Source organism: Parasteatoda tepidariorum, chromosome 11, assembly GCF_982258835.1.
Source record: "Parasteatoda tepidariorum strain Cologne lab strain chromosome 11, Ptep-v5.0, whole genome shotgun sequence".
Taxonomy (NCBI): domain Eukaryota; kingdom Metazoa; phylum Arthropoda; class Arachnida; order Araneae; family Theridiidae; genus Parasteatoda; species Parasteatoda tepidariorum.
In genome coordinates this window covers 5,524,910-5,541,814 of record NC_141765.1, presented here as the reverse complement: position 1 = coordinate 5,541,814, position 16,905 = coordinate 5,524,910, and the positions used below count along the sequence as shown (strand labels likewise).

The 16,905-nt window shown below is 27.7% G+C and overlaps 1 protein-coding gene across 1 annotated transcript; it reads right to left on the bottom strand.

Annotated features, from left to right (window-relative positions):
* Positions 1-16,069: 16,069 nt before the first annotated feature.
* LOC147801204 (uncharacterized) lies at positions 16,070-16,488 on the bottom strand. The gene is made up of 2 exons (XM_087155186.1): positions 16,432-16,488; positions 16,070-16,351 (listed from the first exon to the last, which is right to left on the bottom strand). Exons 1-2 carry the CDS (start codon positions 16,486-16,488, stop codon positions 16,070-16,072), a joined length of 339 nt encoding a protein of 112 aa, XP_087011312.1.
* Positions 16,489-16,905: the final 417 nt, after the last annotated feature.

Genomic DNA, 16,905 nt, shown 5'->3' with positions numbered 1-16,905 from the left:
CTCGAAACTCACTATTAAAAGTTAAGAGCTAGGGACCAAGTGAAATTTGATCAAATAAGCAGGTGGCTGAAAGGTTGTCAATGGAATAAATATTTTAAGAGATATCACATAGGTTATTCAGGAAGTTTTTGTTTCATGCAAAAGCTTTCAATCTATTTTTAGTTTTCAATTGAACATATTACATTGCTCAGAAATTACCCTAAAAGTCCGAGTACATTAATTAATTATATACTAAATTATATACTAAAGTTTTTGTTTCATGCAAAAGCTTTTAATCTATTTTTAGTTTTCAATTGAACATATTACATTGCACAGAAATTACCCTAAAAGTCCGAGTACATTAATTAATTATATACTAAATTATATACTAAAGTTTTCGTTTCTTGCAAGAGCTTTGAATGTATTTTTAGTTTTCAACTGAGTACATTACATTCATTGCACAGAAACTAACCCTAAAGTCCGTATACATTATTTAATTATATACTAAAGGAAAATATATCCTAACATTAGTGAAATAAAAGATATTAAAATGTACAGTCCGCAAAAAAAAAAGATATCACACTGAATAACTTTCGTTCTAATGATCCGATTTTCACGAACTAAGTGTCAATCTTAATGGTTCCTGGGGGTGACCTCAAATATGCTAATTAATTAGTGCTAACTATTAATTAAGTTGCGAAATCGGACACAAAAACGCACTTTCTCTGAATAAACATATATTTTTTTTTACATATTTGGAATCTAGACACTTGAATTAGGGGGGGTAGACAAAATTTTAAGACAATTGGGTCGTAAATTGGGTTGCAATAAAGGTTTATATATTTGGCGATAGTCCAGAAAACCGCCAAAAAAAGTCGCCTGCGCAAATAAATATTTTAAGATAACCCTTGACTGATTCAAAAGAGAAACGCTTAATTTTACTAGGTTGCTAGGCAACCAATTTCTGACTGTAAAAAAATTTAAATAATGCTTTGTGATTGCTCTGAGAGGTTTAATTAATAGTTAATAGAAAACACCTCGAAGTTTCTAGGCAATAGACAATTTTTAAGTTCATTTATGTCCAAAAAGCAAAAAAAATAAATAAATAAATAAAATAAAAAATTCTTTTAATCTCTTTTGAAAAGAAAATTTGAATCGATTTATAAGTTTTCAGAATTTAAATACATGAACTTTTTATCTGATATTATTTAGATTATGCTATTTTTGCTATGTTTATTCGAGGATTTCATACTAAAATCAAATTAACATAACTTATAATAGCTATATACAAAATTTTAGGGATAATGATTTTTACAGCTTTAATCGAGTCTTCTAGGCATGAAAGTTTGAAGGAAAAAAAAGTGCATGAAAAATAAAATGTAGATTGTATAGTAATTCTAATGCACATTCACAAGGTTTTCTGTAATTTACGATTTCTTTTTTCTATAACTCAATGCTGAATGTTTAGTGGCATTTTAAAAACATTGAAATATGTTATGTTTAAGAATAAGATATTGAAATAATATGTTGCATATTGTATGATTCATTGTTTAAAAAATTGCTTCATTTTGCTAGATATTTACGTTACATGGTTTTCTTTGGATAAAGATGATTAGCAAATAGCATCCACATGTTTCGATACATTCTGAAACTTACGTTCGCAAATTCACCATAAAATGTCGCACAGCATATTCTTCAATTACGATAAGCTACATTTACCACCAAATACTGCTACTATGATTATTTTTGTTATATATATATCAGATATATATATATATATATATATATATATATATATATATATATATATATATATATATATATATATATATATATATATATATATATATATATATATATATATATATATATATATATATATCTGATATGATACTCTCTTTTTAAGATACTGAAATGGGGGCACGAAAACTTAAAAGATTTTTTTTTCCTAATGCCCGCCTGTGTTAACATCAGTCAATTCAGGCATCTACAGGGCGACAGATATCTGTGTGGCCTAAGGATTCCTAACGAGCATCAAACATTCTCAAAATTAAGTGTTCATTCACTGGAAAATTTAGTGTTTATTCAATTTAAGAACTGTTCCTTCACTTGGTTATCTTACTACTTATTATTTAAACCACCAAAAGCTTAAAACAATATTATGTAAGTTATCTAAATTTTTTTTACATAATTTGCATTTAATAACAAATATGTCGACATGCATTTAATAACAAATACGTCATTTAGCTAAAATTACAAATTTTGAAATTTTTATGATTTTTTTTAAAGACAAGCTAAGCTTAAGTATTCCTTCACTGGTTAGTTTACCCTATAAGATTTTGAGAAATTTGCGATGTTGTGAGAGATGCTTAAAAATGTTGACTGCGTATTTTTATTAATATTTATAAAATATATATTCAAGAAATTGATGAATATTTTATTCCAAATTTATTCATTCGTATGTATATTATTGAAATTTTATCAGTTATTGAGAAAAAAAAATAAAAAGTAATCACATTAAAGAAGCACAATCTGTTGTATAATCATATTCTATCAGAAGCATGCTTTTATAAAACTCCACATTCTCTGAATAAAATGTATTTTATTCAATAAAATGTTTTATTCAAATTTCTTTACTAAATTACAAATAGAATTTTAGACGACTAAAGAAGAAACATCGTATTTTATAGCTTAAAAAAATAAAAATGAAAAGATAAGCAAACGATCATTAGCGAAAAAAATATGAATGAAATTTTATGCTAAGCGCGCGAAGTCAAGTTCCTCGCAAGTTTATCACATTTTAATATTAATCGCTCCATTTAATCATTTCTTCATTGTCGCCAAATTATTTTTTTAAAAATAATTAATTTTAATTTTTCTCAGCTTCTAATAAATAAAAACAGTTGAAACTTTAGATTTTTCAACTGAAAAATATGTAGATTAATATGGTATAAAAAAATTCATACCTTATAATTCAAAAATTTTTCATCCTTAATTTAATTAAATAATAAAAAATAATTAACAATTATTAAAAATTATTTTTTCGTGAAATTATCTTTGGGTAAATGAGTTTTATGACTGGGTGAAATTTTCTTCGAATTGCTTTATTAGTTTTTAAAATATGACTAAAAACGTAAAAAGTGAAATTAACATTAAGGGGTACGAACTTTGGATCGCTCTCCTGACCAAACTATGGGGACCATATTTCCCAGATTGCGGCTACCCCCTATATTTTGAAGGTTAAGAATCCAAATATGTAAGAAAAAATATATGTTTATTCAGAGAAAGTACGTTTTTGTGTCTGATTTCGTAACTTAATTAATAGTTAGCACTAATTAATTAGCATATTTGAGGTCACCCCCAGGAACCATTAAGATTAACACTTAGTTCGTGAAAATCCGATCATTAGAACGAAAGTTATTCAGGGTGATATCTTTTTTTTTTTGCCGACTGTACAGAGTGTTTTAAAATTTGATTTAAATTTGACAAATTCAGAGAGGAGGTAAAAAGACATGAAGACTATGAAAATTTATCATAACTTAGAAACCACATTGAGAGAGAAAAATCGAGAAAAACCAGTTCAGGTTTCGACCTCACATTGATAAACAGCAAAAATATATATATATATATATATATATATATATATATATATATATATATATATATATATATATATATATATATATATATATATATATATATATATATATATATATATATATATATATATATATATATATATATATATATATATATATATATATATATATATATATATATATATATATATATATATATATATATATACTACAAACTTGTCAATTACGAAAAGATTTATTTGATTAATTAAACTGATTGATTTGATTTCTAATTAACGAATTTTTTGAAATAATGCCCGCTAACAGTCTACAATGTTGTAAAAACGATTCCGAGATGCACGCAAAGATGCCAGGTTTGCTTATGATGCTTGTCAAAACGACAAAAATTCGTGGAATGAGATCCTTTGGTAAAACCTTTATCTCTTCCTTTTATCCCTTCATCTCTTGGAACAAACCACTTTAGATTTAAGAAAAAGAGGCACGCAAAAGTATGGAAAAGAAACTACACTAGTAAGAACATACGAGGATACGAAAAAATGACATGCATACCTCAATTACCACGGATTTTATAAAACATTCATGTTTTTTTTACCAAAATAAAAAATTAAATACGAGAAAAAATCAAAAAATTCTTTAAATTTAAGGGTAATTTTTCGGGATAATACTTGTGTTAACAACAACTCTTCTCTGGCACAACTGAATCTGCAACGTATTCTAATAGAAAACCATATTATGAAAGAATCTCATTTTTGATTCTTTTATATTCTTGAAAATAAAAAAGTGGTTTAAAAATGCATTTCTTGTTAAATAATTTTTGGATACGGTAACTCTGAATATTCCAATTTCCAGGGATGAATATAAATAAAATGTAATTTCTCTCGTTTTTTATGAGTTTCACTAATAACTATAGTCATTTGCAAGCTTTAAGACAAATATCAGGTAATCATTGTTTTAATTTTTGTTTAAACTTTCAAACTCAGTTTTTTGATGATTGTAAAATATTTGAGGTTTTTTAATTAATGGTAGGATCGCATTGCCCAAAATATACAAAACGTAAGAAAAAGTAATTAATAATTTATTTCTTTTTATCTTTGATCAAGAAGCTTTAGGAAAGGAAGTCTTCATCATAATATATATTTATAATTTAATCTTGTAATTCATAAATGTTAGTAACATTTATAAACAAAAATACAAAAATCTTTACTTTCCTTAATCATATTTTTCCTCAAATATTTAATGAGTATGGCAATACATCATCTTCTCAAATTCAACAATAAAATTTAAAAAGTTATTTGATAATCTAAAATTATATTTTCGAGCACATTTTATTCAATAATGTCAAAATAAAATTTTCTGTTGCATTTAAAAATTGTATTAAAAGTAGAAAACTTCGTTTAATTTATGCAAGTTATTATATAATTTATGCAAGTGATCAAAAATTATGTCTGACATTCTTTAATTTTTAACCACTTGCATAAATTGAACGAAGTGTTCTTCTTTTAATTTTAACGATGTGTTCACCTTTTAATTTCAAATAAACGAAATGTTCTCTTTTAAACATAGCAAGACTATCGAATTTTTCTTTAAAATTGGTGCTTCAAATAAACCAGAAAAAAGTTTTTTTAGCTGAAAACTTCTTATAAGTTCCACGTACAATGCACCAAAAAAGGGACCCCCCTAACAGTCCAGTAATCCCCCTGAATAACTTTTGATCTAATGATCGGATCTTCACATCTGGGACTCCTTCTTAATGGTTAGATTGGGTGTCCTAAAATATGTTAATTAATAAGTGCCGACGATATTTTAAGTTACGAAATCAGACAAAATAAACTTAGTTTCTCTGAAAAAACAAAACATTTTTTCAAAGGATTCCGGTTTTTGACCCCCAAAATACAGGGGGCCGCCGCAATCAGGAAAATGCGGTTCTCATAGTTTGGTCAGGAGAGTGATTCAAAGTTTGGACCCCTTGATTTTATTTTTAACATACTTCACCATATCTCGAGAACTTTTAAAGCGAATTGAAAAATCTTTGCACACAATTATAAAATTCGTTATCCAAAGATAATTCCAAGCAAAAAAATTTTAGTAAATATTTACTCTTTTTCATTATTTATTTAAAAACAGTCGTTTAATTGTAAGGAGTATAATTTTTTCATCAATTTAAGGTCCCCAATTTTACATGGCAAACCACAAAATTTGAGCAAAATTGGTTGAGTAAGTTCCGGGGAAATCAAATTTTAAATATTTCTAAAATTCTATTTCTCAGGAACGGACTATATTTCGTCCTGTAAAATTAGATACTTTAAAAAAATTTTATACTTTACAATTCGAAAATTTTTAGTTTATTGCTAAATAAAATAATAAAAAATAGTAAATATTTACTTAAATTTATTTTTTGCAAAGATTTGTCTTTGGATAAGCAAATTTCACAATTGCGTGATAAGATTTTTCAATTCACTTAAAAGTTCTCGAGATATGGCGAAATACGCAAAAAATAATATTAACATTAGGAGGTTCAAACTTCGGATCGCTTTCCTGACCAAATTATGGGGACCATATTTCCCAAATTGCGACTAGTCCCTATATTTTGAGGGTCAAAAATCCGAATCCGTGGAAGAAAAGTTTATTTATTTAGAGAAAGTACGTTTTTGTGTCTGATTTAATAGCTTAAAACACCGTTTGCGCTTATTAATTAGCATATTTGAAGTCTGCCCCTCAAACCATTAAGATTGACTCCTAGAAATGAAGATCCGATCATTAGATCAAAAGTTATTGAAGATAGTCCATTTTTTTTTTGCAAACTGTAATGTAAACAGTATGAAATAAGAATAAATTAAAACTGATTAAAACTTTTTGACGGAAACAAAACTTTAATTTTTTTAACTACATTAAAGAGCTCCTAACTACAATCATAAACCCTCAATAGTGCTTAAATATGGTTTCATTGAAACAGTTGCGTTCAAATCAAGACATTTTAAAAAAATTTTAAACAAATTATGGAGTAGTGTATACGACACTTTTTATATACTGATAATATGGAAGTTATTTTGTAAATTTATGTTTGAATTATCGATAATTTTTAATCTTTATAGTGAAAATTGAAATGAAATTTTTGAGAAAAGGAAATGATACAAATTTGTTTTTAATATTGTTGGTGGAGACGTACCCCCAATATTTCTCGACGCTACGTCTATGATAAAAGTAGCAACTGTCAAAACAAATGTTATGGTTGTCAGGGTGAAATGGGCTAATGGTTCTCAAAAGGTGTTCTGACGAAAGGTCACGGGGGTTCCAATAGACGATAAGTCTTTGTTTTTAACCAATTATGATTTTCGAAATCTGTAAGTATATTTGAATATAATTGGAATCCTTAAACCTAATTAATTTATATCTAATCAATAAATCAATATTTCATATTTCAACTATTTTAAAAAAATATTTGAGTAAAATTCTAGTTGATGAAATAGCAAATTTTAAAATCTGCGTAATTATTCGAATAACAATACATTGAATAAATTATTAAAAAGATTTGCATTTATAAGAAATTTCATTAATATTTTACATCGAAACTTTCAAGTTATAATTTTCCTTTCTTTGAACTTTTCGATTCATATTTGCTTGATTCTCAACGATTATAACTGTTCTGTTTTTAGCTTTCCCTTAAAAAAAATTATAATTCATCTTTTGCATAGACCAGAAACTAAATCAAAACTATCCACTTCAGCCTTAATAATTCAATTCTTCAACATAAAATCAAATTTCAAAGCAATTATTGATCAAATGAATTCATTATTTATGTAAAATAACCTTAAAGTACTATGGGATCTATTAAATTAAGCATAATTTTACATATATGCCCTGTGTAAAAGTCTGTATAATTAACTTTGGGGTTACAACGTAAGTATTGGTCTCTATTTGCAAATGTGTTCACTATGAAGTCAAGATTCCACTGAAAGAAGGGCAATCACTTAGAATTCAATAGCCGAAAAAAATGGGCGCCACTGAAACAGACAGAAGCAGAAAATTAGCACACTCTAATTGTTTCTATTTGACGTATTAAGTGGCAGCTTAGTGGACGGAAAAAATAAGTTGTTACACACACGTTCCTACGCAAAAGAGTTTTAAAAATAACCACTTCATGTACGAAATATGAAAAAAAGTAAGTTCTAATCATTTTATTGAATCCTAGTAATGATAAGGTATAGTTCGAAGAGTTGTAAAAATAACCACTTCATACATTGCACAAAATGAAAAAGTAAGTTTTGATCACTTTATTGAATCCTAATGATGATAAGGTACATATAGCTCGAAGTATTGTATGTGGCATAAGTCATGTGGAGCAAAATTTTACATGCTTGTCGACAATCACGTGTTTTTAGACTGCAAAAACATTCCTAGGCCTAGTTTAGGGAAAGATAAGATAGAGATTATAGTACAAAAAGATTTAAAAAGTAAATATTAAGTTTAAAGAGGTCAGAAAACAAATAAATAAAATATTACGTAGGACTTAAAATCAATAAGCAAATCTTTAAATAAGCATCAAATCAGGAAAACATAACCATCCTTATTAGATATTTAAATATAAAGTGTCATTTTTCGAAACTTGGTGCACAAAAGTTAATAAAGTCATGTTCTTCCGCATACAATTATTTTACATGCATTCATAAAACAATTATTTACATGATAAAAAAAGAAGCATTATTACTTTTGAATGACTGCATGATAGTGAAAAATCTGCAACAAATGAGCAGTCAATTTCTACCACAACTCTCCCAAACATTTTTTTTTTTTTTTACTTCTTAAACCGACTACCTTTTTCATCTTTTAAAATAATATCGTATTTAACGGTATTTTTCCTGTGTACTATACATAATAGTATAACACTTTTTGCTATTTTCATATTTTTCTGTTTATCCTCACTATTATTAGCAATGAACATATAGAACAATTTCTTTTTTTATATCTTCGAAAAAGTTCTCCGTTTAATACTTAAACCATGATTTAATAATCGTATAACAATTGCCTTTTTAATTTTACTTTAAATACTAGATAAAATTATATTTACATTATACTAAATCATTAAAAAGAGGTGTTTTTCCTTGATTTTAACAAAAAACAATAAATTAACAAGATTCAATCTTTTACTTATTTGGTAACAAATTTCAATTCTAAGCAATATTTTCATAAATTCATTTTAAAAGACATTATTCTTAAATTTAAAAAACTTTTCTTCGGCATTTATTATCATAAAAAAACGATAAATTTAAAAACTCATCCCTAAAGTGCTTCAAGTTTTTTCTTTATAATGAGGGAATCTTAAATTACAGCTTCAAGACGCATATTTATTAAATGGTGCTTATGAAAATGAAATTTTTTAATGCTTTATTTGTAAATTTTAGCCTTTAAAGGATGTTTTCGCAAGGGATTAAGGTTTTAATTTAAATGTAACAATTATATATATATATATATATATATATATATATATATATATATATATATATATATATATATATATATATATATATATATATATATATATATATATATATATATACAGTCGAACTCGTTTATAACGAGCTCGGATTTAACGAGAACTCGGATTTAACGAGGGAAACGAGAATATTTGGTTGGATCAATGTTAAGTCTATGGAACAGAAGTCGCTTTTAACGAGCAAGACCCGGTTTTAGCGAGCAATATTTTTCTGTCTTGCAATCTTTTTTCTCATCTTTCTAGTCTTTCTGTCTTATCTTTTTTTCAAAATGATATGAAATGCGCGAGTTAAAAGTAAGCTGACAAACTATTTTAAATATGAAGATTAATGAAAAAAATAAATGTTTTGGTAAGAATCTTCTCCTTTATTTTTCTTTCCGTTTATATTTCCTTTCCTTTAAGACTGTAGCGCAACTAGAAATTTTTTGCTGGTTTGGGGGGAGGGGTTAGTTGTCACTAAATTAAGATAAATATTTAATTAAATTTATTAATGTAATTAAAGTAAGTAAGTATTAATTAAATTCTAAGTCAACTCAATCATTTGATCTCCCAAGCCCCTCCCCCTCTTCTGGTTGCACGTCTGCCTTAAGGACCCGTTTATTACGAGCACTCGGATTTAACGAGTACATGTTACGGTTCCTTTGTGGTCGTTATAAACGAGTTCGACTGTATATATATATATATATATATATATATATATATATATATATATATATATATATATATATATATATATATATATATATATATATATATATATATATATATATATATATATATAAGTTCAAAATGAAGAATAAAACAAGAGGTGAAGAATAAACAAACATGGAGAAACAAGAGGGTTTTAAAGTGTCGTTCTTACTGCACTGCTGAAGTGATTTGCTATTCCGAGTTTTGATTTGTTAGTTACCAAGGATGTGCCCGAAATGGATGTGCGCAAGGTAATATTATACTGAATAATTTTAAAAAATTGATCATAAATAGTTTTAGAAGATAGATGTTTATTTAAGAAAAAATATAAAATAGAAAAGGGAAACATAAATTGCCTGTTTTGAAAATAATTTTAGCCGCGGATTTGCACGATGTAGATTAGCACATAGAAAAATTATTTAAATCATCAAAGAAAAAAATTTTAATAGATAATTTTAGCACGGATTTGCCCGAAATGGATTTGCACATGGAAAAACTGTATAAATTAGCAAAGAAATTATTTGGTAAATAATTTTGGCAATGAATTTTGGCCTGAAATGGATTTGCACATGGGAAAATCATAAAAATCAACAAAAAAAAAATGTTTAGTAAATATATCCACCAAAATATACGATTAATTCAATGATTTTATATAAAATTTTATTACATTAGTTGGGTATCCATTGTTTTTTATCAGATTTTGAAAGAGTTTATCGATCTGTTTTTTGGATAAATAAATATTACTACATATTCTTTTAATTCTGTTCATTTCATTAAAAGTGGTATTTAAATAGATGCTCCTAGAAACATTAGAATTCCAAGTAACTAGTTTATTAATATTAAAATTAAAATCATTTCTTTTATCGTATAAATCAACAAAGCAGATATTTTCAACTTTCATAATACCCAAATCCAAAAAATTGAAATTAATATTATCATCATGATTACGAAGTAAGATTAATTCCTCAGGGTAACAAATCCATTTCGGGCAAATCCATGGATAAAATTCTTTGCTAAAAATTTCTTTATTAATTTATACAATTTTCCATGTACAAATCCATTTCGGGCAAATCCGTGTTAAAATTATCTATTAAAATTTTTTTCTTTGATAATTTAAATAATTTTTCTATGTGCTAATCCATATCGTGCAAATCCGAGGCTAAAATTATTTGCAAAACAGGCAATTTATGTTTCTCTTTTCTATTTTATATTTTTTCTTAAATAAACATCTATCTTCTAAAACTATTTATGATCAATTTTTTAAAATTATCCAGTATAATATTACCTTGCGCACATTCATTTCGGGCCCATCCTTGGTAACTAACAAATCAAAACTCAGAATAACAAATCACTTCAGCAGTGCAGTAAGAACGACACTTTAAATCCCTCTTGTTACACTCAATTTGCGCTTTTGTTTTCATCTTTTGTTTTCATATTTTGTAATCTGGCAATCTTTCTGCGAAAACATTTTTAAATCATTCTTGAAAAATATCCGTCCATGTAAGTTGTTCTGATTTTGCTACTCGCTTTATAGTCCCCCCTTTTTAACGTTTTTTCTTTTTCTTTTATTTTATTATCTGTTTTTACATGTTATTTTTACTTATTTTTACTTTTTGTGTTCTATTTTATTCGTTGTTATTTTATTAAAAAAAATTTTGAGTGCTCCTCACACTATTGTATTAATATATTTTGCTTTGGCTTTATTGATACAATATCAAAAAGCACTCTGTTTTGCTGATATAATCGTGTGGGCTGAAGAAAAGATTATATCTTTTTTTCCGGCTTTTTTTCGGTTTTTTAATTAACATTTAATTTTTTTTTTAAATAAAATGTTGTTTGTTATTTTTTTACTTATTATTTCCCACCCCCCTTTCTTAATATGTCCATTATTTTTCTTTGTTTTATTCTTCATTTTGAACTTATCTAATGAGTGCTGTTTACTTGCAGCTTAAGCGCAATAAATGAAACTTATTGTTTTTCTTAACTTTCTTAGTGTTTTCTTGTATTTATTTATTTATTATATATATATATATAGATAGATAGATAGATAGATAGATAGATAGATAGAGAGAGAGAGAGAGAGATACATATATATATATATTTATATTTAATTTATTTATTATAATATACATGGAAAAAAAAGGCAGATTTGTCGAGGTGGTTCAGCGTACTAAAATATACTGCACTGAGAAGAAAGTATAGTCAAAACAGCTAGAATATGGTCAAATCTATCGAGTTTCTGGCTCTATGGGAACACCAAAAAACAAGGTAATTTTTACTGAAGCGCTTTGGTAATCATTTTTTGCTTAAATTAAGAATAAAATATGGGCTTTTTTACCTTGTTGTTTGATAGCAAATGCGGCATAATTATGTCATTTTAAGGAAAAGTTCTCTTACGTAAGCAACGTTTAAAATTATAAAAAATGTGAATTTTTAAAAGGCATGGAGAAGGCTGAACTAGCTTAATAAATAAATACAACCTTAGGGTAAATTAAATTACAGCATCAGGGCAGTCCTAACAATTGAAACGTAGAGGTAGCGAGTTCAAATCCAACCCTGGATGCACCTTATTTATATTTATTCAGTTATTTTAAATTATTCATATTTATTTATTTATATTTATTCATTTATATTTACAGTGGTGCTCACGTACTTCAAGGCTGTGTTTTCAAAATAAATGCGTCATTATATTGGACGAATATTATATTTTGATCAAGATATCTATAATGGCGAATTCTACCTTAGTTGAACTTCAATCCTCAAATAATTCATTCGTGTTCAAAAGTGTTTCATAAAATTTTATTTAAAAAATATAGTATTTTGTTAAGTTTCTTATACTTAAGGACGGTTTGTCTAATCATGAGTTATTGAATGATTACAATCAATTTATCGATCAACGAAAGTGTAATTTACTACATCATCTTTGTTTGATTCTTTAAAACATTATATTAATATTTTTTTTTCTTTTTTATAGTACAAATTTCAACATTATTATGAGTATAGGTAAAAATGTTAGCAATGAACAGAGATGTCGAATAGATACTCTGAGAAAAGAAGGTTTAAGCATTAGAGAAATTGGTAGGCGGTTAAAATTATCAAAAACAGCAGTTTTCCAAGCATTGAAATCTATTCAAGTGACCAAAAGTATTGAAAAAGCATCCCGAAAACCGCGTCCTTACAAAACTACCGAACGAGAAGATCGAATTATTCATCGAATTTCTGAAGCTGATCGTCACAAAACCGCCCCGGACATCAGAAAAGAATTCGCTGAATTAACAGGCAAGCACGTAAGCAATAATACCATCAAACGGCGTTTAAATGAGTTTCGGCTTATGGGTCGCGTATGTAGGAAAAAACCGTTGACGTCAAAGAAGAATATAGCTGCTCGATTAGCTTTTGCAAAAAGACACCGAAACTGGACATCGGCTGACTGGAATCGAGTTATATTTACAGACGAATCGAAGTTCAACAGAATGGGCTCAGATGGCAAAAGTTATGTGAGGCGTCAAGTCGGTGAAGAATTTAATGTACGGTGTACAAAATCAACTGGAAAAGGTGGAGGCGGCTCGGTGATGATGTGGGGTGCCATGACACATTCAGGATGTGGTCCAATTCACAAAATCGAAGGCATCATGGATCAGCATGTGCATGTGGACATTATCAAGACTGTTTTTCTGCCTTATTACAGGAAACTTCGTTCAAGAAAAGCAATCATGCAAACCGATACTGATCCAAAGCACACGAGCAAAACTGCGAAGGCCTTCTTGTCAAGCAAGAAAATTGATATTTTGCAGTGGCCTTCCCAATCACCAGACCTCAACCCGATCGAGATGCTGTGGATAGATATGGATAATTATGTGAAACAGCAAAAACTAAAAAATTTAGGTGATTTATGGAAATGTGTCCAAGAAGGCTGGGCAGCTATACCTCCTGAGCGATGTCAAAGATTAGTAGATTCGATTCCTCGTAGATGTGAAGCAGTAATTGCCGCGAAAGGCATTCCGACTAAATACTAGCTCCAAATCTTTATTTTGTGTTACATTTTTTACATTGTTATTAATTTTATTAACGATTAAGAAATATTTATTTTGTTGTCCTTAAGTATGAGGAATGCATATTTTTTCTAAAATGTTACATAATTTAAGTATAACAGTTAGATAAATGATTTTCATTGTGAAAATATATTAAAAATAAGTTATTTGTTCCAGTACATAATTATCAATTCAATAAACTTATGCGTGAACATTAAATTTTGCATTTTACTTTTCATAAAGACATGTCCTTAAATATGTGAGCGCCACTGCATTTATTCATATTTATCCATTTATATTTATTTATTTATTGTTACGCACACATGCACGACACGGTGGGATTTAAATCAGCCATAATATAATTGATTCATTTCAGTCATCTTCTTTTAAACTTGAGTAGGGCTTTTGAAAGGTGTTTTGTAATGAGCACACAACTTTTCATATTCAAATATAAAAAATCATTTTATTTTCCGTAGCGGATTGTGTATTCAATATAAAATTTTCTTCTAAACTCTTGTAAAATTGGATAATAGAGATTTTCGATCAAAATTTAGAAACTATCATATAAATAAAATATTAACTCGAAAAAGCTTAAAATTAAGTGAAAATTGTATAATAATCCTAAATTTTATCTAATAATTAATCGAAATAATTATGTAAGTAATGTTATTTTCGAAAATAATTTAAATAATCTAAAGTTTTATCTAAAACTTTGTGTAATGTACTTGTACGGAACTTAGCATCTCTGCAGTTAATAGAAGAATCGAAAAGGTTTATTTCTTAGTTATAAGCAGACTTTCTTGCAATGATATTCGAGGGAAAAAAATATTTTTATTTGTCTATTTTAAGCGATTGAAGATAAAAACAGCATACAAAACTTCAATGAATCTATTTTTCGATCCTAATAAAAGTATTATATTATGCAACATAAATAGTTTAAATTAAATAAAAAGTCAATATTTTTAAAGTTATTTGGTTTTTTTCATTAAAGCATAACAACGACAGTTTTTTTCATTAAAAAATACGCAGGCACACAGTTTAAATCCAATTGTAATTTATTATGCAAACGCAATTATTTAAAAATGCAGAAGTAATAACAGCAGTTCAAAAAACAGTTTTGCATGTTCATATAACTATGAATAACATAAAGAAAGCTTAGTGAAAGAATCTGAAAGTTTTGAAAATCTGAATCTAATTAATGTTTAATCCAGAATTCGTAATAAATGATAAATATATTCATATTGAAGATTAATAGTTCAAATAGCATGTTTTTAAAATATATATATATATATATATATATATATATATATATATATATATATATATAACACCACCTATAAGTATCAGATTATTCCCCTGGAAATATTGAGTTTATGAATGTCGAAAATGCTTGTAACAAATTAATTAATTTCACAAAGAGGTCAATCACGCAGTATCTAAAGGAACGTAGAAAAAAGCAATATTGGTTTTAGTTACAATAATGCTTTTGATTAAATATAAAATAGGTAGAAAATTCTTATTATATATAACTAAGCCATCAGACTATGCCTAATCCATTACATCTAAGTAATTTTAAACCACCATTATGCTGAAACCACATGCAATGTTAGAGGTTACAATTTTGAACATTTATTGACAATACTGCATTGCTGTAAATTGCAATAAATAAAGTTTATATTTTATATACCCCTTTTGTTTAGCACAGCATAGTAAAAATTTTTTAACGTTTTGCTCAATCTTCATGAACAAATCTTCGCGCGGTTTTATTTTTAATTTATAGCTTTTTAAATTACACTACATGATTTGGGGCAATTACTGGTAAATGATAAATCTTATGTTAAAAAACAATTATTATATCTCTCGTCTGGTCCTAGAAAACAGTAAGTTAACGAAAATTTCTTATTTATTATAAATTTAATTTAATTTTATTCATTAATATTATATTATTTTACTCATTATTGCTAAATTTATAGTGTTTCAGTTTATTTCTAGTGACTTCAGTATTACAATAAAATAAATTTTATTTCCCTTTTTGAGGAAATAAGCACATATTTTAAGCAAAACAGTTCATTCTTATTCTTAATTCTTTTTAGGCAGCTGAATAAAGCAAAAAATTATTGAAAATAAACAAAGCCTAAAGACTTTTAATTATCTGCCCTCATACCATTTAATATGAATTCACTGACATATAAAATATGCTTTGCAGATCGGAGTCTAATATTTACTCTCATTAAAGCATTGTTTATTATTTATTTGTCAAATGCCAATTACATTAGCCGTTAGGTTATTAAACTTCTTGCTTGCCAATAGCGTTGAAATATACAAGAAAAATCTGTCAGTTCTTCACACTCGTTCAAATGTTCTGCCGTCATTAGCCGTCCACTATCACACGTCCACATAACACACATAGGTGAATCGGCTAGTCCAATGCGAAATAAATGATTCTGAAGACAGTCAGGCCCCGTTAATAGTCTAAAAGCTGCAACCACAACTAATCTCGGGTGGTCAGGAATAAAAGCTGAGTTTGTTAAAAGAACACTCCAAGGCTTGCCATCGCAAGCCTGAGTGACAAAATTTCCAAAAGTCTTTTGATATATGAGTGATGAAATGGAGTCAACAGTTTAATGAAATGGAGGCTTGCTTTAGTTTTGGGCTTTTGGAGAACCGCAGCTCCTCTTTTGGCAAGCATATCTGCCATCGCATTTCAATAAATACCGCAGCGTGAGGGTACCCATTGAAAAGATATCTTGTGGGAAAGTTCTTATATGATTTCTTGGCACTGCTTGACTAACATGTTCTTACACTCTTGATAGGAGGAGATGGCCTGCATTGCTGAAGTTGAATCTGAAAGGATAACTGCTTTCTTGAAAGAGTTCTGCATCAATGATAGTTGTTGAAGAGCCACCTGGATGGCTTTCAGTTCTCCAACAAAATGCGTGGAGTAAGCCCCCTACGGGTAAGTAAAAACTGAAAAGCTTGCTAAAAACTCCAGCTCCTGTCCCCTGGTCCCTAACGGTCAGAGAACCATCCGTGTATATATGTATCCATTCCTCAGCAGGAAATCGCTGCTCAATTGTTTCCAACGCAATAGCATTTATTTGCTCTGGACTCATTT